The 24,754-nt window shown below is 43.9% G+C and overlaps 1 protein-coding gene across 3 annotated transcripts in view; it reads right to left on the reverse strand.

Moving 5' to 3' along the window:
* SLC16A10 (solute carrier family 16 member 10) overlaps positions 1-24,754 on the reverse strand; it is a 180,622-nt gene that overhangs the window by 61,639 nt on the left and 94,229 nt on the right. For 2 of the 3 annotated variants that reach the window (XM_050951400.1, XM_050951399.1), the window contains exon 2: positions 14,616-14,760. The exons of the other annotated variant lie outside the window; for it this stretch is intronic. In XM_050951400.1, coding sequence (XP_050807357.1) covers positions 14,616-14,760 — 145 coding nt within the window. The remainder of the gene's footprint in view (positions 1-14,615; positions 14,761-24,754) is intronic. 3 annotated transcript variants of the gene reach the window in all.

A 24,754-nucleotide genomic window follows, 5' to 3' on the forward strand; every position in this document is an offset into this window, starting at 1 on the left:
GCTGCACAGAATTCCCACCCCCCGAATATTTTTACTGTAGATCATGGTATTCTGCATCATTTGGATAACTGGTTAAGTATGGCTGGGGAACTCTTTAAATTAGGGCTGTCAATTAATTGCAGTAAACTCACATGATTAACTATTAATTAAAAATTAACTGCGATTAAAAAATTAATCGTGATTAAATCGCACTGTTAAACAATAGAACACCAATTGAAATTTATTAAATATTTTTGGATGTTCTTCTACATTTTCAAATATATTGATTTCTGTTACAACACAGAAAACGAAGTGTACAGTGCACACTATTATTTTTATTACAAATATTTGCACTGTAAAATGATAAAAATCATATTTTTCAATTCACCTCGTACAAGTACTGTAGTACAATTTCTTTATCGTGGAAGTGTAACTTACAAATGTAGATTTTTTTTTGGTTACATAACTGCACTCAAAAACAAAACAATGTCAAACTTCAGAGCCTCCAAGTCCACTCAGTCCTACTTCTTGTTTAGCCAATCACCAGATAAACATGTTTGCTTACATTTACATGAGATAGTGCTGCCCACTTCTTGTTTACAATGACACCTGAAAGTGAGAACAAGCATTCACATGGCAGTGTTGTAGCCAGCATCATAAGATATTGTCCTAAAAAGATTCATATGTCCCCTCATGCTTCAACCACCATTCCAGAGGACGTGTCCACACTGATGACATGTTTTGCTTGATAACTATCCAAAGCAGTGAGGACTGACTCATGTTCATTTTCATCATCTGAGTCAAGTGACACCAGCAAAAGATTGATTTTCTTTTTGGTGGTTCGGTAGTTTCTGCATCGGAGTTTTGATCTTTTAAGACTTCTGAAAGCATGCTCCAAACCTAGTCCCTCTCAGATTTTGGAAGGCACTTCAGATTCTTAAACCTTGGGTTGAGTGCTGTAGCTTTCTTTAGAAATCCCACATTCGTACCTTCTTTGCACTTTGTCAAGGCTGCTGTGAAAGTGTTCTTAAAATGAACAACAACATGGGCTGGGTCATCATCCGACACTGCTATAAATGGCGGTAAAACAGAGCAGGAGACATACAATTCTCCCCCAAAGAGTTCATTCACAAATTTAATTAATGCACTATTTTTTTTTTTTTTTTTTTTTTTTTTTAACTCTCAGAGAGGTAGCCATTTTAGTCTGTGTCTGTAAAAAGCAACAAAGAGTCCTGTGGCATCTTATAGACTAACTCATGTATTGGAGCATAAGCTTTCGTGGGTGAATACCCACTTCGTCAGATGTATATTTTTTTAACAAGCATCATCACAATGGAAGTACGTCCTCTGGAATGGTGGCCGAAGCAGAAAGGGGTATATGAATGTTTAGCATATCTGGCACATAAATACCTTGCAATGCCAGCTATAAAAGTCCAAATGCCTGTTCTCACTTTCAAGTGACATTGTCAACAATAAGCAGACATCATTATCTCCCATAAATGTAAACAAAGATGTTTGTCTTCATGATTGGATGAACAAGAAGTAGGACTGAATGGACTTGTAGGCTCTAAAGGTTTTTTTGAGTGCAGTTATGTAACAAAAAAAATTTACATTTGTAAATTGCACTTTCATGATAAAGAGATTGCACTACAGTACTTGTATGAGGTGAATTGAAAAATACTATTTTTTATGTTCTTTACAGTGCAAATATTAGTAATCAAAAATAACAACAGAGTGAGCACTATACACTTTGTATTGTGTTGTAACTGAAATCAATATATTTGAAAATGTAGAAAAACATACAAAAATATTTAATAAATTTCACTTGGTATTCTATTGCTTAATAGTGCAATTAAAACAGCGATTAATTTTTTTGAGTTAATCATGTGAGTTAACTGTGATTAAATCAACAGTCCCAGTGGGTATGGAAAGTAGTATAGTTAGATTGTCTGTTCAATGAACAGTCTTGAGCCACCCTTGAAGACAGCACATTAGCAGTCTTGCATGGTGTATAACAAAAGTACTAACTGCCATATGCCCCAACCACTGAAGACTGTTCTTGACCAGGATTTGAGGGCTGATCTGGATTATGTTGACTATGCTGGATAGGGCCATGAATCAGTAGCAGCAAGAGCCTACCTCCCAATGCACAGAATCAAGCTGCATACGTACAAATTTTAACTTTTGACAGGGGTTGAGGTGGCTTTGCAAATTGGCCATGAAGTTACATCCAGGAGGTAACCTTTTATAAGTCAAGGTAAAGGAACACCAGAATTCTTTTTCTGCAGAGGTGCGCCACTACTACTACTTGGAAAAGATCCCTGGGGCAGATTATAGGCCAAAATGGAGCACACTGTACCGAAAATGGTCCTGACAGTGAAGTGTAAGTATCTTTTATGGGATGGGGGGATCACTATATGGAAACATATGTCCTGAATGTTGAGGGATGAGAACCAATTCCCGTGGTCCAGTGGCAGAATTATTGCTGCGACCATCAACATTTTGAATTTTTTTGCCTTCAAAGGTGGTGCATATGGCATGGGTGAAGGCATCCATGGGTGTTCATACCAGTTAAATGGTGGTTATTGGTATCACTCATGAGTGATACCAATCTCCTCAGAGACCTCTGGAAAAGAACCTCTATATGAATGAAGAGGAGAGCATTGCACAGATATTGGGGAGACTGAGGAAAGATCTTCATCAGTATCCTCCTCTTCCAATCACTCTATGGTGATGGAGTGTCATGGAGAACTTGAGAGACAGTCTTTGGAAGTCTTTTGAGAGGAATTTTGGGTCTTTTTCTCAGATGCACTCAAAGAATACGATGGGGAGATAGTGGAGGCAGTGAACTTACCTGGAGACCAGCGTATGGGGAGGAGGAAGTCCCCTGCCTAGGGTCAGAGGCAGGGCACAGTGAGCTCTCCATCATGAGGACTTAAGTTTGATCTCCCTATTTTTTTCTGGCTCTAGATTTTAATGCCAGATAGAAGTGGCACTTTTGGGAAATATGAGATTCCCTGAGGCAACAGATGCACTGGGAGTGTTCATCATTCACCAGGATTGCCTCCCAGAACAACAGGCAACATTTGAAACTTGGGGAACTGGGCATGCCCTTCCAGTAAAGAAAGTTTCAGAGTTTATTACCTATATATAAAAAGGTGTTTTGTTTTTTAAAACTACTACAACTAAAACTACTAAGTACTAACTACTAAATACCACTAGGAACAACTATAATAAACTATTAAAAGAGCTAAGGGGACACAGCAGAAGTAAAACTCAGCACAGACAACTGCTAAGGCTCTGTCCCAGGCTAAGGCAGTTGAGAAGGAACTGAGGGCTGTTCTCTGAGGCCATGTTGTAATCACAAGAGCTCGCAGCATAAGACTGAGTAACTCTCAGGTGCAGACTGAACAGACACTGCTCTGAAAAATCTCCGATCAAAGTTGCAGGAGGTGCAAGCTCATCTAGAATGGAGCACCCATAGGGACACTACTTGAAGAATCAGTTTGTGGATATATGAAGCATATTGGCTAAAACAGGTAAATTATATAACCATCTGCAAAGCTCTACAATCCCATTGTACACAGCCCTAGTTGCGTTCCATTACTGAACAAAATTTTAGCAATTAAAAATATATTTTAAGACTTTACTAATAAGTGGCTTCATTCTAACAGTACTTAGGAGTTTTTTTTCTAAATAATGTAAGTGCATAAACACTGACTTGTTTTTCATCATAGGACATAAAGCTGCCCGTGTCACCTCCTTTTTGCCAGAGTATACCTCTGTAAACATTCTATGGAACTGCAGAACTTCTCAGAAAATTCTATTTGACTAATAATATACCTGGGGGGAGAGAGAGTGTAGGAGGTAATACTTGCACAATGTACTACCCCCATAAGAAGTTTGCTGCTCTAAGCTCTGCAGATCAATTTATGACCCATATTTTATGAAAGAGGACCAAAAGCAACAAAATAAGACAAAAGAGTAAACAAGACTGATTAGCTTTTATGACCATCAGTGAAAAGTAACAGAGAAAATAATTAAAAAGAAACTAAGGTATAATCTGATAATGACAAACCAGAACCACTTTTGTAAATGGTAAATCATATCTCCATCATTAGATTTCTTTGAAAGAGTTAAATGCACACAACACACACATAGTAAAATATTTCTCCTACATGCACACTTCCTACATCTTTGCATCTTAGTGGACAGGTTTCATATTAAAAACAACACAATCATAGTCACATTTATTGGCTGCATGAAGTTTATTTATTTATTTATTTATTTTAGAGTAAATGCATACTGTACTTCTCTACATCTAAACTATGCCTTCATCTACTTTTTGATTAGATCATAGGCATAAGTCATTTTACAGACTGACGAACAGTATTAAAGCAAAGTTCAAATAAGCTAATTTGATATCTTTAAAAATTCATTGTCTTCCACCTTCCTCTTCCATCTTTAAGTTGCAATGGATACCAAGGGAATACAGAAAGGCATTGTATCTGGTTTCAAAGGAAAGTAACAACACATTCCTGGGCCCAAAAATGCTTAATTAAAAAAGAATTATGATTAGGAATACATATCAAATTAACACAGTATTGAGGGAAGATTTACAGAGACACAGGCACCTCATTCCCATTGACATTCAGTGAGAGAGATCTTTGAAAATCTACCCCAGAATATCTAATAAAATATGCTAAACTAAACATTTGAATCTTAAGCCACACTGACAGTTTAATTTATTAGTTAACTGACTTGTGAAACTGTATGTTTTGTTGTTTACTTTACACCTAAGGGGATATTTTGTTTTTCTTGTTAAAAGTAGTAAACATTTCCATAACACATATAATCACCAACCCAGGAGCACAAAGAGCATAACCAATATGAGTATGCCCCTCCTGCAACTGTCAAGAGAGCACATGGTATTACTAAAGCCAGGATAGTTAAGAGAAACGGAATTATTTATGAATAGGATAACCAAACAACAAGCGTGAAAAATCGGGAGAGGGGGTGGGGGATAGGTACCTATATGAAACAAAGCCCCCCAAAAATTGGGACTGTCCCTATAAAATCAGGACATCTGGTCACCTTATTTATGAGCCTCACACCTTTTTCCCTGGAAGGAATTAAAAGAAGTGATCCAGTTCCCTGGGCCACCTTTCCTAGTGGTGTATGAGAAAGAACTGGTTCCCAGTTTCTCAGTCCCCTAGTGTGCATATACTAGACCAGCAGTTCTCAAACTTTAGCAACTCAAGGACCCCCATTTTGATGTATAAATTTTCAGGGACCTCAAGCTCCCCCCACTCAGCCCCAGGCCTGGGCCCCACTCCATCCCTTCTCCCAGGCTCCAGCCCCACCCCACCTCTTAACTCCCATTCACTCCATCTCCTCTCCCTCCATTGCTCGCTCTCCCCAACCTCACTCACTTTCACCAGGCTGGGGCAGAGGAGTTGGGGTGCACGAGGGGGTGCGGGCTCTCGGAGGGAGTTTTGGTGCAGGAGGAGGTTTGGGGTGCAGGCTCAGGGCTGGGATACGAGAATGGGTATGGGCTCTAGCCAGGCGGCGCTTACCTCGGGTGGCTCCTGAAAGTGACCAGCACATCTCTGTCAGTGGCTCCTAGGCAGGGGGGCCAGAAGGTCTCTGTGTGCTGCCCCTGCCTGCAGGCACCATCCCCACAGCTCACACTGGCTGCAGTTCCCAGCCAATGGGAGCTGAAGAGTCAGCACTCGAGACAGAGGCAACGCGCAGAGATCTCCTGGTTCCCCCCCCCAGGGGCAGCAGGGACATGACAGCCACTTCCAAGTGCGGCATGGAGCCAGGGTAGGCAGGGAACCTGCCTTAGCTCCGCCAGACCTTTAGCACCTAAAATCTCCTGGTTTGGCTTCAGTAGCCTCTGGGAGATAGAGGGAGGAAAAGGAGTTGATCAGCAGGGCCCATGGACTCCCTGGAGTACCCTCAGGGACCCCAGGGGTCCATGGACCAGCGATTGAGAAAGGCTGCACTAGACCATATAATCACTTCAGGGGAATGAGATTCAGGGTGAATCAAAGGCCCCTTCGGCAGAAGAGAACTGCTTCATGACTGGTTTGTTGGGCAACCATATGGTATTGGGAGGGACACCAAGTGTGGAGATTAGGGAGACCTTGAGTACATTCAGATTCCATACCAGTTCGCGAACATGATACAAGATATGCTTGTGCTAATTTACACAAAAAATACCATGTGCCAAACGCTCTTCAATTTCTTGTGATTCATCAGATGAAAACAGGTTGTAAAATTTTAGAAAAATAAATCCAATTGAAAACAAATTGTTGATATTTCTGAAGTGTTTTCAATAGAAAATAAAAATGTATTTTAAAATGTAATTTTTAAGTTGACAGCAGCCCTCTGAGTTTCTAAAAATAACCTTAACTGACCCTGTGCATTCCCTTCACCTTTATTTAATGAAGAACTGGTGTAAATATTACAACTCTACAAACTTTTCGTATCTGTTAACAAGTGAAAAAGGAGACAAAGTAGGTGAGGTAATCTCTTTTATTGGATCAATAATATTACTGCCCTCACCCACGTTCTCTCTAATATACTGGGACCAACACAGCTACAACTACACTGCATAGGAGTGAAAAAGTAATAGATTCTATGTATGTGCCTCAGCATATTCTGGTGATCATGTCATTCTGGCATCAGCAAGTAATGTGAGGGAGGATAAAAATGTGTGTGTGTGGCGGGGGGGTGGGAAGATAAGGTCTTCGATTCAAAGGGAAAATGAATGATGTAAATACAGTGAGCTTTCTAGAGCCACAGAGGGTGGATGGAGTAGAATTGGTTAACACTTTCACACAGGAATGATGGGGAACAGTATTGCTTCTGTACTATATGTTAATGTTGGTAAAACGTTTAATATGAAAAGTACTGTGTAAGTATTAAAAGGTCTATACTGGTAAAGATATTCACGTTTTGCTACAATCATCAGGTAGTCTCAAGGAGGGTCTCTGGCTGAAATTAGGTGTTACTTGGATCTGTATATTTAACATATGAGGTGAAGTTTTGGAGTCAAGAGAAAAATTATAGATTAGACTTGATGGTTGAGAGAAAGGAAGTTTCTGGATAGAGAATGAGTTGATACAGGATCCGAGTTAAAGTTAATTGCAGAACCTTAAAACAAAAGTTTTCAGGCTTTTTTAACTTACTAAAATGTTTCAACAGCATTGCTTTAATTTAGTTAGTAGTATTTATAAATTTAACCATGTAAAAGGAAGCAGATTTATGTCTGATAATGTCAAACAATGTAGTTTATGAAAGAATAAAACAACAAGTTTCCTTGCACCCAGCTAGTAGAGTTGTCATAACATTTTTTCCCAGATCTGGACCTTAGCGTCCAAAATATGGGTGTTAGCATGAAAATCTCCAAGCTTAGTTACCAGATTGGACCTGGTAAAGCTGCCACCAGCCAGGAATTATACAGTGCCTAGCTCACTGTGGTCTCCCCAAAACCTTCCCTGGGGGACCCCCAGACTCAGATTCCTTGAGTCTCACAACAAAGGGAAATAACCCCCTCCCCTTGTTTCCTTGTTACTTCCTCCCAGGCTCCCCTCCCTGGACGACCCTAGGAGATTCCCTGCTTCAAGTCCTGGAAACACAAGTACCGAGAGAGCTAATCTCTCTCCCTCCCCCTCACCCAGAGGGTATGCAAAGTCAGGCTTAGTAAATCTAACACAAAGAGATTTTCCCCCTGACTTCTTCCTCCCACCAATTCCCTGGTGAGCTGCAGACTCAATTCCCTGGAGTCCCCACTAAAGAAAAACTCCAACAGGTCTTAAAAAGAAAGCTTTATATAAAAAAGAAAGAAAAAAGACATTAAAAATAGTCTCTGTATAATGATGACAATATACAGGGTCAATTGCTTAAGAAGAAAGTGAATAAACAGCCTTATCCAAAAGGAATACAATTTAACACATTCCAGCAACTACACACATGTAAATACAAAAAAAAACAATATAAACCTATTGTCTTACTATCCTTGTACTTACAACTTGGAAACAGAAGAATAGAAAGCCTGGAGATAGAAAAATCACTCTCAGAGCCGAGAGGGCACAGACACAAGACAAAGAACAAAGAACTCACACTCAAAACTTCCCTCCACCCAGATTTGAAAAAGTCTTGTTTCCTGATTGGTCCTCTGGTCAGGTGTTTCAGGTTACTGGTGTTAACCCTTTACAGGTAAAAGAATATTAACCCTTAGCTATCTGTTTATGACACTCCTCCCAAATTGCAGACAGTGGGGAACCTCACTGGCAGCGATTTCCTCCTAGAACTTTAAAATAAACAGATTAATACAACACATGCACCTTTACATATACCACTAAGTATACAACTAACAGACTTGTACATTTTAAGAACACTTTTCAACTACTGGATTCTGGGAAACTCTCATGGGAGAGTGCATCAGCTACTTTGTTAGAAGCTCCTGAAATGTGCTGAATTTCAAAATCAAAATCTTGGAGAGCTAAACTCCAACAAAGAAGTTTCTTGTTGTTCCCCTTAGCAGTATGAAGCCACTTTAGCGCAGCATGGTCAGTTTGTAGCTGGAACCGCCGTCCCCAAACATATGGGCGTAGCTTTTCCAGGGCATACACAATGGCATAGCATTCTTTTTCACTGACTGACCAGTGACTTTCCCTCTCAGACAGTTTCTTGCTGAGAAACACGACAGGATGGAAGTTGTGATCAGTTGCTTCCTGCATGAGAACTGCTCCTATACCACGCTCAGATGCATTCGTGGTTACTAGGAATGGCTTGTCAAAGTCCAGGGCCATAAGCACAGGGTCAGACATGAGCGTTGCCTTAAGTTGGGTAAAGGCCTTTTGACACTCATCAGTCCACTTAACTGCATTTGGCTGGGTCTTTTTGGTCAGGTCGGTCAGTGGGGCAGCGATTTGGCTGTAGTGTGGTACAAATCGCCTGCAGTACCCGGCCAAGCCTAAGAAGGATTGAACCTGTTTCTTTGACTTTGGGACAGGCCACTTTTGGATAGCATCCACCTTGGCCTGTAGGGGGTTTATGGTTCCTCGACCCACCTGGTGTCCCAGGTAAGTCCCTCTGTTTTGGCCTATTTGACACTTTTTGGCCTTAACAGTTAGTCCGGCCTGTCTGATGCGATCAAAGACCTTTTCCAGATGTAGTAGGTGTTCGGGCCAGGAGTCTGAAAAAATGGCCACATCATCGAAGTAGGCAACTGCATATTCTCCCAGTTCTGCTAATAGACCATCTACCAGCCTCTGGAAGGTGGCGGGTGCATTTCGAAGCCCAAAAGGAAGGACATTAAATTCATACACCCCCGCATGGGTGACAAATGCTGACCTTTCCTTGGCAGGTTCGTATAGCGGTACTTGCCAGTACCCCTTGGTTAAGTCTATTGTAGAGATGAACTGGGCACGTCCCAACTTCTCCAATAGCTCATCGGTGCGTGGCATTGGATAGTTGTCCGGACGAGTTACCGCATTTAGCTTACGGTAGTCCACGCAAAAGCGTATTTCCTCATCTGGTTTGGGTACTAGAACCACTGGAGATGCCCATGCACTGGTAGAGAAGCAGATTATACCCATCTGTAGCATGTTCTGGATCTCCCGTTCTATAGCAGCTTGGGCGTGAGGAGACACCCGGTAGGGTGGGGTTCTAATGGGGTGAGCATTACCTGTATCAATGGAGTGGTATGCCCGTTCAGTCCGTCCTGGGGTGGCTGAGAACAATGGCGCGAAGCTAGTGCACAGCTCCTTGATTTGTCGCCGCTGCAGACGTTCCAGGGTGGTTGAGAGGTTCACCTCTTCCACGTCACCGTCTTTTTTTCCCATCGTAGTAGACACCTTCAGGCCACTTAGCATCATCTCCCTGGACTGTAAACTGACAAACCTGTAAGTCTCTGGAATAGAAAGGCTTGAGAGAATTAACATGGTACACTCTGGGCTTTAGTGAGGAATTGGGAAATGCTATGAGGTAGTTCACAGTTCCCAGGCGCTCTTGGACCGTGAATAGCCATTCCCATGATGCTTCCATCTTATGGGCCTGTTGCACCTTCAAGACCATAACCTGGTCTCCTACCTTGAAGGAACGCTCTCTGGTATGTTTGTCAAACCAGGCCTTTTGCTCTTCCTGAGCATCCTTTAGGTTCTTTTCAGCAAGGGCTAAAGAGTGTCAGAGGGTGCTTTGTAGGTTGCTTACAAAGTCCAGAATGTTAGTCCCTGGAGAAGGGGTAAACCCCTCCCATTGCTGCTTCACCAACTGTAATGGCCCCTTAACCTCGTGGCCATACACAAGTTCAAATGGTGAAAACCCTAAACTGGGATGTGGTACAGCCCTGTAGGCAAACAGCAACTGCTGCAACACTAGGTCCCAATTATTGGAGTGTTCGTTGACGAATTTACGTATCATGGCCCCCAAAGTTCCATTAAACCTTTTCACCAGGCCATTGGTTTGATGGTGGTACGGGGTGGCAACCAAGTGGTTCACCCCATGAGTTTCCCACAGTTTTTGCATGGTCTCTGCCAGGAAATTAGATCCTGAATCTGTAAGGATGTTGGAGGGCCAACCTACCCTGGAAAAATGTCTGTTAAGGCCTGACACACAGCGTTAGCCCTGGTGTTGCCTAGAGCTACTGCTTCCGGCCATCGGGTAGCAAAGTCCACGAAAGTCAGTACGTACTGCTTTCCTCTGGGTGTCTTTCTTGGGAAAGGACCCAGAATATCCACAGCTACTCGCTGAAATGGGACCTCAATTATGGGGAGTGGCTGGAGAGGGGCCTTGACCTGGTCTTGGGGTTTTCCCACTCTTTGGCATACCTCACAAGATCGGACATACTTGGCAACGTCCTTGCCCATCCCCTCCCAGTGGAAGGACTTCCCCAACCTGTCTTTGGTTCTGTTCACCCAGCATGGCCACTGGGATGATCATGGGCTAAGCTTAAGAGCTTCCCCCGGTACTTAGTTGGAACCACCAACTGTTTTTGCAGCTGCCAATCTTCCCGGTGTCCACCAGAAAGAATCTCCTTGTATAAAAGTCCTTGGTCTATAACAAACCGGGATCCGTGAGAAGAGCTGAGAGGCGGTGGGGTGCTCCGTGCCGCCGCCCAAGCTTTCTGAAGGCTGTCATCTGCTTCCTGCTCAGTCTGGAACTGTTCACTTGAGGCTGGGGTCACCAGTTCTTCCTCAGACTGGGGACTTGGGCTTGGTCCCTCTGGAAGCGATGTAGGTGATGGGGTTGTTTCCGTTGCTGGTGAACCGCTTTCTGCTGGTGCACCTGAGGGTATTTCAGGCTCTGGATGAGCCTTTTGGGTATGGCTGTCTGTTGCTTCTGCCAGTTCTGGCTCGCTGGCGCCCTCTGGCGTTGAGTTTGAAGCTGTGGTTGCAATTGCTGGTGCTGGTTGCTGTTCCAGTTCCGGGCCTGGGACTGGAGGTGCTGTGGCTGTTTCAGTGGTTGGCATGGAATCCGGGTCCACTACCTCTGTCTGAGTCTCTGGTAACACAGACAGGGCATCTGTGGACGGCTCAGGAACAGGAATGGGTCTGGAAGCTTGCCTGGTTTGGTTGTGTGTAACCATTCCCACTCGCTTGGCCCGCTTCACCTGGTTGGCCAAGTCTTCCCCCAGTAGCATGGGGATGGAATAATTGTCAGACTGCAAAAGTCCACATTCCTGACCAGCCTTTGTACTGGACAGGCAGTTCAGCTGTAGGCAAGTCTACAGCTTGTGACATGAAGGGGTAAATTGTCACTTGGGCCTTTGAGTTGATGAATTTGGGATCTACGAAGGATTGGTGGATAGCTGACACTTGTGCCCCCGTGTCTCTCCACGCAGTAACCTTCTTTCCGCCCACTCTCAAATTTTCCCTTCGCTCCAAGGGTATTTGAGAGGCATCTGGGCCTGGGGATCTTTGGTGTGATGGTGGCGTAACAACTTGCACTCGGTTGGCGTTCTTTGGGCAGTTGGCCTTTATATGTCCCAGGTCATTACACTTAAAGCATCTTCCAGCTGACTGGTCACTGGGTCGAGGTGGGTTACTGGATACTGGTGAGGTGGAAGAATAGGGTGTCTGTGGCTTTCCTTGGGTTGTAGGTGGGGTCTTTGGCTGCCCTCGGTTGTAGGGTTTATTGTCGGTGTGCCCCCCTGGGGTATTCGTTCCCCTTTATAGTAGCTTTCTTGCTTTCTGCCACTTCCATCCATCTGGCTCCAATCTCCCCAGCCTCGGTGAGATTTTTGGGTTTTCCATCTTGCATGTACCGTGCTATGTCCTCAGGAACACCATCCAAGAACTGTTCCATTTGTATGAGGAGGTGCAGTTCATCTATGGATTTAACATTGGTTCCTGATATCCAGGCCTCATAATTTTTTCCAACGTAGTAGGCGTGTTTGGGAAATGACACATCTGGTTTCCACTTTTGGGTTCTGAAATGCCGACGGGCATGATCCGGGGTTATCCTCATTCTGTATCTGGCCTTGGTTTGAAAAAGTTTATAGTCGTTCATTTTCTCCTTAGGCATTTCAGCTGCCACCTCTGCTAAAGGTCCACTGAGCTGTGGCCTCAATTCTACCATGTACTGGTCTTCAGGGATGCTGTACCCAAGACAGGCTCTTTCAAAATTTTCTAAGAAGGCCTCAGTGTCATCACCTGCCTTGTAGGTGGGAAATGTCTTGGGATGTGGAACCATAATTGGCGAAGGGTTGTTAGGATTGGCTGGAGCATGCTGCCCAGCCTGCGCTAACTCCAGTTCATGTTTTCTCTGTTTTTCCCTCTCTTCACTTTCTTTTTGTTGTTTTTTCCATTTCTCGGCGGTGGGCCATCTCTTCTTCTTCTAGTTTTCTGTGGTGGGCTGCATTTTTGGCATCTTGTTCTCTTTTATGGGCTGCCTGTTTGATCTCTTCTTCTCTTTTTTCCAGTTGTCGCCTCTGTTCTGCTTCTGTGTTCTGCTTCTTTGATTTGTTCTTCTGCCTCCCTTTTTTCCTTGGAAGTCATGGTTCCTGTTCTCTTGTGTTGAGGTGCCCTCCGGTGTTTATTGTCTGAACGGCAGGCTCTCTGTTGCCTCCTGGGGTCTGCCTAGCAACAGTGCCTTTTTTCTTTCGTCCTCTAGCTAATCTTTTAAATATAAAGTAAACCAGAAAAACCACTTTATTTGCATGTTTATTGTGCTGGATACTTGACTCTCAATGGTAGTGCTATAGTCTAACAAAAGACCCTTAATAGTTCCTTGCTTAATATGCAAGCTACTGCCAGGAGAGAACAGAAAAAAAAATTTCTCTCTGGTTTCTTTTAAAACCAAACCCTCTCTGCTTAAAAGCCCCTAGCAGAGAAAATAAAAATATAATATTCCTACTGGCTTCTGGATTCTATCTATCCCACAACGCTGCACACCATGTCATAACATTTTTTCCCAGATCTGGACCTTAGCGTCCAAAATATGGGTGTTAGCATGAAAACCTCCAAGCTTAGTTACCAGCTTGGACCTGGTAAAAGCTGCCACCAGCCAGGAATTATACAGTGCCTAGCTCACTGTGGTCTCCCCAAAACCTTCCCTGGGGGACCCCCAGACTCAGATGCCTTGAGTCTCACAACAAAGGGAAATAACCCCCTCCCCTTGTTTCCTTGTTACTTCCTCCCAGGCTCCCCTCCCTGGACGACCCTAGGAGATTCCCTGCTTCAAGTCCTGGAAACACAAGTACTGAGAGAGCTAATCTCTCTTCCCCCTCTCACCCAGAGGGTATACATAGTCAGGCTTAGTAAATCTAACACAAAGAGATTTTCCCCCTGACTTCTTCCTCCCACCAATTCCCTGGTGAGCTGCAGACTCAATTCCCTGGAGTCCCCACTAAAGAAAAACTCCAACAGGTCTTAAAAAGAAAGCTTTATATAAAAAAGAAAGAAAAAAAAGACATTAAAATAGTCTCTGTATAACGATGACAATATACAGGGTCAATTGCTTAAGAAAAAAGTGAATAAACAGCCTTATCCAAAAGGAATACAATTTAACACATTCCAGCAACTACACACATGTAAATACAAAAAAAAACAATATAAACCTATTGTCTTACTATCCTTGTACTTACAACTTGGAAACAGAAGAAGATTAGAAAGCCAGAAGATAGAAAAATCACTCTCAGAGCCGAGAGGGTCAGACCCAAGACAAAGACAAAGAACTCACACCCAAAACTTCCCTCCACCCAGATTTGAAAAAGTCTTGTTTCCTGATTGGTCCTCTGGTCAGGTGTTTCAGGTTACTGGTGTTACCCCTTTAAGGTAAAAGAACATTAACCCTTAGCTATCTGTTTATGAAAAGAGTTGCATAATCTGTAACATTTATCATACATAATGCTATGGGTCATTGGCAGTGAAGTGAAATTGAGACATCTGGATCTTAAAGCATGAGCCTCTAGTGCCCGACCTAATAGGTCCAGCTATGCTGGTTCAAAGCCAGCAGCAGACTCATGAACCTCTGTTTAGCATAGCCACTGGAAGAGGACAAGCAACACACCGAATCGGCATAGGTTACACATAACTAAGCACAAAATATTCATTTATGACAGTGAATATAGCAAGACTACCTGCCAGAGATATAATATCAAAGGAAGAAAGCAGAATTCTTACCTTACAAAAGAGCTTAAAAGAAGTCCAACAAACCCCACTGCAGCTCCAACAATGGCTATTATTCGACAACCAAATATGTCTGTGAATACACTGACTACGGGAGAGCAGAAGAAAATCATTCCCATAGACAGGGAACTCACCCAGGCTGCAGAAAACACAGGGTTGGCATTAAGAATAAGAGATTGATTCAAGCTTTCAATTATATGATGTAAGAACAGATTGTAATAGTTTTATTTTAATGGAAACAAAATAGAAGCATACGGTAAAAATACAGTCATAGAAAAACAGGGCTGGAAGAGACCTCAAGAGGCATAGGCACAACTCTGTCAGTGTTCTGGGCTGGAGCTCCCATGGAAAAAAATAGTAGGTGCTCAGCATCCACGGGCCAGAGCTGTTCCCTGTTCCCGCGCATCAGCTGATGGTGGGGACAACGCTGCTACTGCCCAGCAGTTGATGGGGACTGTGCCGCTACCAAAGAAGCTGATAGGGTGTGCCACTGCAAAACTGCTAGGGTGTGCCACTGCCAAACAGCTGTTTGGTGGCTTGGGGAGGGGATTGGGAGAGGGCAAAGAGGCGATTGAGCGGGAGCCTCGGGGAGAGGGTGGAATGGGGGCAGGAAGAGATGGGGCAAGGGGAAGGCCTTGAGGGAAGGGGCAGAGCGGGGGCAGGGCCTCATGGTGAAGCAGGGGTTGAGCACCCCCAATAAAAAGGAAAAAGTTGGTGCGTGTGTCAAGAGGTCATCTAGTCTCTCCCCCACCCCCAGGAAGACCAGCATACACCTAGATCATCTCTGGCAGTGTTTGTCTAACCTCACCTTAAAAAAAACTTTAAGTGATGGGGATTTTACAACCTGCAACCTATTCTGATACTTAACTATTTCTAACTAGAAGGCATTTTTCTAACCTGAACGTCCCTAACATTCTAACCTAAATGTCCCTTGCTGCAGTTTAATCTGATTTCCTCTTGTACTTCCTTTAGTTGACATGGAAAAAAAAAATTGATCACTATCCCCTTGGTAATAGTCCTTAACATATTTGAAGACTGTAGGCAAGGTCCTCTTCAAGACTGTAGGCAAGGTCCTCTTCAGTCTTCTTTTCTCAAGACCAAACATACCTGAAAGCTTGTCTCTCTCATTAACAGAAGCTGGTCCCATAAAAGATACTACCTCACCCACCCTTGTGTCTCAGAAAGATATTAGCCTTTTTGGCAACCACATCATGTTGTTAGCTCATGTTCAACAGGTGATCTGCTATAACCCCCATATCCTAGTCAGCAGTATTACTGCCTAGACAGTTGCTCTCCACTTTGTAGCTGTGCATTTCATTTTTCCTTCCCAAGTGAAGTACTTTGCACTTCATTTAATTTCATTGTATTGAATTCAGACCAATTCTCTAATTTGTCAGGATTGTTTCGAATTCTAATCCAGCCTCCAAAGTGCTTGCATTCCCTCCAAGCCGGGTGTCATCTGCAAATTTTAGAAGCACACTCTTCACCTCAATATCCAAGTCACTAATGAAAATATTTAATTGTACCAGACCCAGAACAGACCCCTGCAGGGCCACACTAGATATGCCCTTGCAGTCTGACAGCAAAACCACTGACAATTACTCTTTGAGTCCTGTCTTTCAACTAGTTACGGTGAGTACCTTACAGTAATTTCATCTAGACTACATTTCCCTAATGTAATGTGGGACTGTGTCACAAACCTTATGAAAATCAAGATAAAACATATTACTGCTTCTCCCTAACCACTAGGCCAGCAGTCCCAAACTTTTGAGGGTCACATCACCCTTTATCCCTGTCTGGGCCCTCTTCCTCCCCACTCCAAGCTGGGGCCAGGAGCGGGGCCGTGACGGGGGGGGGGAGGGGGAAGAGAAAACACATACCAGGGTAAGGGGCTGAGTCTGGGGGTGGGTCTGGGAATGGGGCCACAGCCAGGGGCCAAGGCTGTGGGCAAGAGCAGAGCCAGCAGCCAGGCCTGTGGCAAGGTGAGGCTCTGTTCTCAGCCTTGCCCCCGGGCTGGGAGTGGAGTCACACTGAGGTTGATGACAGGGTCAGGAGCTGGGGACTCAGCTGGAGGTGGGACCAGAGCAGAGCTGGGGGTGGGGAGAGGCTCAGCAGTGCTCCCACCCGCCCGTGGGGACTAGCCCATGCCCTGCCATGCTCCCTAGACATTCCTCCACACTCCTGAGGAGGGGAATCCCCGCACTTTGTGGACCTCTGCACTAGGCCAATAAACCTGTCCAAGAAAGACATTTGCATGATTTATTCTTGACAAATTCATGTTGGCCATTATCTATCACCCTATTATTTTCTAGGTGCTTACAAATTGATTGTTTAGTAATTGTTCCAGTATCTTTCCAGGTATCAAAATTAGGCTGACTGGCCTATAATTTCCCAGCTCCACTTTGTTCCCCTTTTAAAGGCAGGCACTATGCTTGCCCTTCTCTAGTCCTCTAGAGTTAATATTTCAACATGTATCTTAACAGTGGCAGAAATTGAAAGCTGGATAAATTTAGTACGTTAAGTAAAATTGGATGTTACTTGCACCAGTAATACAATCAACCTACAAACATTTTTTTGCAATTTTTCCCCCAGAGATCAATCCAGCATTCAAACTTAATTGCTTGATTTTCTTCCAAGGTAACTTTCTTAGCTCACTCTACACCATAGTTTAATCTCTGCTCCATGCCGCCTCTTCAACTTGTGATTTTCTACTCCAAGACAGCAATGAACTCACGTCACATGATTAGGTCTCAAACACTGTTCTAGAATAAAAGGGTCTGAAATATTCAGAATCAGAGGCACAGACTTTGAGCTCCCAGGGGTGCTCGACCCCTGCTCTACCCTAGCCCCACCCCACTCCTTCACCCAAGGCCCCACCCAGCCCTATCTCTTCCTGCTCTGCCCCCTACCCCAAGTGCACCCCTCCTCTCCCTCCACCTCTTCCTGCCCCGCTCCTCCTGCATGCTGCTGAACAGCTAAATCGCAGTGGGTGGGAGGCGCTGGGGGGAGAAAGAGAAGCTCATCGGCAGGGCCCATCGGCAGGCAGGAGGCACTAGGGGGGAGAAACTGATTGGTGGGGCTGCCAGTGGATGCTGAGCACCCACTTTTCTCCCTGTGGGTGCTCCAGCCCCAGAGCATCTAGAGTCAACGCCAATGTTCAGAATGATGGATATATAAATGTGTATTTGATTATGCAATAATCCAAGCACACTCTATATCTGTCTAGTACTAATCACAACATTACTATTTTCTTTTTCTTACCTGTTGCACCACTCTAACATCTAGATTTTGTTGAACTGAGGTTCAGAGTTCACATAAAAGGTACCAGACTGACAGTATTAAAAACTGAAGTATTATGTTCTCAAAACAGAAAAAGCAGTAGTGTTCCCACAATACCGGGATAGGCCTCAAACCTATTCTGGACAGACTACACCTCAAGGGACAAGAATACAATTAATTCTCCATATTCCAGCCTGATCTGTACCGAGAACACCAATCATTACCAATACTGATGACTGTTGTAGATCAGAATTGATCTGTCAATTTATATTTGGTCCAGAGTAGAAATAGTGTGAAGACAATCATAAAAGTATGTGAACTCTATGTATAAGTGAAAGGTGGAAAGCAGGTTCCATTCAGGTTAACATCTGGAGTGAGGACAATTAACACATAAAAACATTGATGCTAATCTAGAACAAAAGAGCATAGAGACCTTGTAGGGTGGATAATTAAGGTTTGTCCATATGGGAAAATTTACCAGTATAATTATGCCACTTCAGTTGTACCATTATAACTCCTGTTGTGGACATATTCTTATTTCGAAATAAGAATGTCTCTTTCCAGATTAGTTTATGTCACTTCCAAAGAGTGTCCACGTGGGGAGTTATAGTGATGTTATTATGCCAGTTAATTTTCTTGTGTAGACAACCCCCTATTTGGAAATAAGAACCTGATTTTCCAAAACTGGTATAACTGAATGTAGGATTGGGCTCCAGATGTGAAGGTGGGTTTGGAACCTACAAAGTTTTAAACTTGTAAAAATGGGATAAGACCAACAGACACCAAAATCTGTAATCCAAAACAATTAATATAATTCTGAATAGATTAGAGAAACATACAATTAATAAGAAATATCTTCCCAAATGGTATACCTGGATAAATACCTGTGTTTGAGGTGACAAGGGAGCATATCAAAGTCAATGAAAAGGTATAACTGAGGAACCCTGGGAAAGAAGGGGAGAACCCCATAGTGCTAGGTACTGTACCATCGTGATGCTGTACAACTGAAACATGACAATTTATATAATTAATATTGCCACCATTAGACAATTGCAACAAATCTTATGTGAAGTATGTCATGTAAGGTGTCAATGGAAAGCTGATGGCCCATTAAAGAACACTCAACACTCTCATAATGGGCCACAAAAGAAGCCTCCCTGCTCATTGTGTCTTCCTGTGGAGGCCTTATCCTTATGAGTAATGGCTGCTCCTATGAGTCATTATATCATGTAAGAAGGGCATGTGATTTGCTCATGTGACCCTGGACTCCATCTGTGCCTGTAATTTTCCACAGTCTAAAGCTGAGAGCTTTGTTTGGGACAGTGAAATTCTCTCCACATGGGAGAAGATATAAAGGACCCTGGAAGCATCTCCGTTTTGCCTCTTTCCTGCTCTGATCTCTGAACTATGGACTTACACTAAAAGAACTAGATTGGAAGGTCCTCAGTCCATAGTCAATCTTTTTGAAGTTACCAGAGACTCTACAGTCCAACAGTCTGCAACATCACTGCTACAAACCTGATCTGAGAACTTTGCAATGATTGTACATATATGATTTGACCATTTTAATTCTCTCATCTCTTATAAATAAACCTTTAGATATTACATACTAAAAGGACTGACAACAGCATGATTACTGAGTAAAATCTGAGTTATATATTGAGCTGGCTATGTGGCTGCTCTCTTGGGATTAGAGGACTCTATATGTGACTAAACTGGTTTTTCAGTAACCACTCGTCATAGAATCCAGTGTCTGGCTGGTGAAGTAAGGGCTGAAATGCCTAAGGAGACTGTATTTTTGACTTCTTGCTAACCAGTGAAGTGAGACAGAAGTTTACTTTTGTTACTGGCTTGGTATATCTTATGATCGAGTAACCACCAGTTTGGGGCTGATTTTGCCCTATTTAAATAAATAAATAAAATAATTGTCCTGAATCTGCCATCCTCATCTGTGACTCACTGAGACATGGTGGCAAACACTACAGAACAAAGATGCTCCCTGCCCCCCGGCCCCAGCTCACCTCTGCTCCGCCTCCTCCCCTGAGCACGCCACAGGGCTGGGGGGAGGAAAGAGGGGGGGCGCAAGCACCCACTGGCACCAGGTAAAGTTGGCACCTATGCTCACAAGCATAAGGGACAGAATGGGAGACAGCACAAAAAGATACTCGTTAAATTTTCAAACAAACAAATGGGACTCCTGGGTCAAAGTTGGGAGTCAACAGCTTGATTGTGAATGAAAGATAACATGAAACATGAGGCTAGGCCAGGAAAGTCCTTGAAAGTGAAGACCAATAACTCATGATGAGATAGAGAAGGGGATTAGAGGCAGCGTCCCTGACACACTTCCAGACAAAAAAGCCAGACAGGAGTACAGATATACACATCAGAAATGTAAGATTGTAATTGTAGAAATGTAAAATGTACTACTATTTTTCTGTAGAGATGAAGGACTAACATAGCTCTTGCAGAGTTCAAAGGCTAGATTCATGCCACAGAATGTAGAGTTCAGTGACACTCAAGCTTCTGCAACCAGAAAATGAAGAGTTAAGGTACACAGTCAGAAAGAACATGAGACACTACAGTATTACCTTAAATCTTTAGTGACAGTTTTCTGTCAGTCAAGCAACTAATATAATTTGGGGAACCATCAGAGCCATGACTTAAGTGTCAAGGCTGCACATAAACACTTTGGTAGAATGTGTCAACCAGAAGAAATGCTTGTTTTTTTCTGAACCCCTTGCTCAAATGACAAATTTGGATCACTAATCCTACTCTTTACCTCCATGAGGCACACCAAATTTCAAGGCAATCTGAATAAGCAAGGGAATTTTAGAGCACTCAGAACAGAAAGAGCTTCTCAATCTTAAATTCAGCAGAGAGAGTGCTTCACTATAATGTTGTATGAAATGAATCAGGAACAGCTTTGCTGTATCCAGATCCTTAACACAGGATAAAAGTCCCCCTTTCAGGATAAAGCAAGGATAGGAGATGGCTGGAGGAAAGAGGCTTTACACATCTATCTGCAGCATAGGAGGTTCAGAGAGGTGTGAACTGACCCATTCATCTCAATGTGATTTTTTTAGCTCTCCCCACTCAGAGAATTTGTGCTTCCCAGATGCCAGATCACAAGGTGAGTGGCAGAGAGTGGCTCAGAGCCCCTCAGTGACAACTGTCCCCCCAGATCCTGGGTAACATGGGGACAGGGACAGGAGGAAACATCCCCAAAGGGACAGGTTCTTCCCCCACAGATCCCAGTACATGCACAGAAAGGCTCAGACCCTCCCCCCACAGATAAGGGGGGGGCGGGAGAAGGGCTCAGATACCCCCTAAGGGGCAAGGCTCCCCACATTCCAGAAAATTCACCAGACACAAAAATGTGGGACCTGACACCCCAACCCCATATCTTCCCCACTCATCCTGGAATCCACCTTTCGGTGTTCTATCCCTCTCCTCGCTGCAGCTACTCATCCTAATCCACACCCCCATTCTCCTGACCTGAGTCTCCCAACCCCTCACCTTCCTCCTACTCCATCTCCCATTTATCTCTCCCCATAATCCCTCTTCCTCTCACTGCAGTCCCAACTTTCCCCTCATTGTCCCCAACTCCTCCACCCCCTGGTCCCCCTCCCCCATAGCAAGCATTCACATGAGTAATCTATTTTCTTTATGAAGAGTTTGAGCATTTTCTGACATACTCAGATTACATTTGCCCAAACCATTTGAAAGAAGCAAGTTGTAGCAACATGCCTATATTTCATTTTCAAATTTCTGCCAAACGTAGGGGATTTGAATTTACAGAGCCTGGAGGCAGGTCAGGTTTAATGGCCACAGCATGTTTCCTTGAGCCTTGCAGGTAATGTGAAAACAGGCTGGGTAGCAACCTTCTTGGCTAGTCTTCCTGCACATACACTAATCTGTTTGGTCCATCAGCATTAAGCTCGCCAGAAAGGTTCAAGTCCAGCTCTTTTTTGAATAATGTATTCAGTATCATTTTCCCCAGAGAGGTAGGGGTGCCACACACTAACAGAGGTAAACGTCAAGCAATTGGAGACCATTTGGGGTAAGATGAGAGCCATGGGTTGATCCCCGAGTGCAAAAAAAAAAAAAAATTATTGGTAGAACTTGTCAACCATAAGAAATGCTGTTTGGGGCTTTGTTTGTTCAGGGTTTTTTCCGGGGGGAACAGGGGAGGTTGGGTGCAGGGAATCGTATCTTGGAAAACCCTTCCTCAAATGACCAGATCTGAAACACTAATCCTACTCTGCAGCCCCATTAGCAGCATCGATATTTATGGCAATTCAAATAAGCAAAGGGATTTTAGAATGCTTAGAAGAGTTATTCTTTAAACAGAAAATGCTTCTCAACTTTAATATATTAAAGCTGAGCTAAAGTTAAGCATAGAATCATAGGGTTTGAGAAGATCGCAAGGGTCATTTAGTCCAGTGATTTTCAAACCATGGGCCGCAACCCAGAACTGGGTCACGGAATGGAGGGCACTGGGTCGCGGCGGCTCTGGTCAGCACCGCCAACTGGGCTGTTTAAAGTCCCATCGGCGGTGCTGCAGAGCTAAGGCAGGCTAGTCCCTACCTGTTCCAACACCGCACTGTGCCCCAGAAGTGATCAGCAGGTCCACCTCTTAGCTGGGGGGCCCTCCCATGGGGCTCCACGTGCTGCCCCACCCCTGAGAATCAGCTCCGCATTCCCACGGGCCGGGAGCGGTGCCTGCAGGCAAGAGCTGTGCGGAGTTGCTTACGTGCCTCCACCTAGGAGCCAATCCTGCAGCTAGCTGCTTCTGGAGCACAGCGCAGTCCGCGGTGCCAGAACAGGTGGGAAGCCTGCCTCTGCACCCCAGCTGCGCCACTGCCTTGGAGCCACCAGAAGTAAGCCTGCATCCCAAGCTCCTGCCCCAGCCCTGAGCCCCCCCAAACCCAGAGTCCCTTCCTGTACCCCAAACCCCTCATCCCTGGCCCACCTCAGAGCCTGCACCCCAACCCCCTGCCCCGCCGTGATCCCGTCCTGCACTCCAATCCCATGCCCCAGTCCAAAGCCCCTCCCACAGCCTGAACCCATCATTCCTGGTCCCACCCTGCAGCCCTCACCCCAACCCTCTCATCTCCAGCTCTTTTGAGTCACAAGCATCAACAATTTTCTTCAACTGGGTTGCCAGAAAAACAAGTTTGAAAACCACTAATCTAGTCAACCCCCCTGTCATGATGCAGGATTTGTTGTGTCTAACCCATCTGAGACAGGTGGAACATATGATGTTTTAATCAGTTTTCTTCTCTACATTCCTAATACTATTTGTTTTATTACAACCCAGTGGTTTTAAATGGCTTAGGAATTTCACACAGGTTATCCCAAAGAGGTGAAAAACCACCCTCAGAGAGGAAGCAGAAAAGGAAGTGTATCTGGAGCCTAATCAATTTGTGATTCTTGATTAAAGGGCACAGATTAAGGTATCCTCTCCCATCTAAAATGTGTTCTATGGAGGGATGATGTCCTCCAGAAACACCTAAATGACCATGGGATGAAAAATGGAGTTGAAGGGTATAAGGAGACAATGCTTTTTTTTACATGTGGACATGGCGCTCCGGTTGAGACCACTAGTTTAACATATGTTAAATTACTGTTTTGTGGCAGCTCAGTAACGATGTCAGCCACTGAGAGATGGGAAAACTTCAAAAGATTTGGTTAAGATGCTTACTCAGACATCTGATTTGCAAAATTGCATTGGACTAAACAAGAGAACAGGCATATCACATAAGATAGAGTACTTCCCATTTCTCCTTGAACCACAATTACCATGACAAAGGTTATTCTCATGCTATTTCAGCACACTCTCTCTTCCAGTTCTGCCTGGAATCAGGAAGTGGAAGGTGGTGCAAAACTAGAGAAAATAAGTTAATCGAATGTTTAATAAGTTAACCAAATGCTTAAATCTCAAAAAATAACTGTACTTGTAAGTCGATGCTCCCAGTAGGAATCTCAGCTATTTTTCTGTATGTCAAATGACAAGATATTAGAGAGACTAAGTGGGTGGGGTAATATTTTTCTATCAGACCAACTTCTGTTGGTGAGTGATGCAAGCTTTCGAGCTACACAGAATTCTTAGAGAAGTTGGTCCAGGAGAAAAATATTACCTTATCCACCTTGTCTCTCTAACATCCTGGGACCAACACAGCTACAACAACACTGCATACAGGTGAATAGATATGTGAAAGTAGGCATCTTGCACGTCAAAAGCCACAAACCAGTCTTGTTCATAGATTCTAAGATCAGAAGGGACCATTGTGATCATACAGATAATCATTGTGATCAATTAGATAATACAGGCCACAGAACTTCAAGATAATTTCTATAACATATTTTTAGAAAAACATCCCATTTTGATTTAAACATGGTCAGTGATGGAGAATCTACCATGACCCTTAGTAAACTGTTCCAATGGTTAACTACTGTATTAAAAAATTGCTAAATTTTCAATTAATTTGTCTGGCTTCAAATACTAGCCATTGGATCCTGTCAAATCTTTCTCTGTTAGATTGAAGAGACCATTATCAAATATTTCTTCATCATACAGGTACTTGTAGACCAGTGGTCCCCAACCTTTTTCATCTGGCGATGAGCCCCGGAGGACCATGGTGGCGGATGAACATCCGCTGAAATTCCGCCGACAAGCAGCAACGTCAACAGGCATCGTCACCAAAATGCTGCCAACAAGCAGCGTCATCGTCGAAATACTGCCGAAAATTGGCGGCATTTCGGCGGCGATGCCTCTGGATGCTGCAGCTTGTTGGCAGCATTTCGGCAGATGCTCATCCACCGGCCAGTACGCAGGCGCAATTAAACGCCCT

This window comes from Gopherus flavomarginatus, chromosome 4 (assembly GCF_025201925.1).
Source record: "Gopherus flavomarginatus isolate rGopFla2 chromosome 4, rGopFla2.mat.asm, whole genome shotgun sequence".
NCBI lineage: Eukaryota > Metazoa > Chordata > Testudines > Testudinidae > Gopherus > Gopherus flavomarginatus.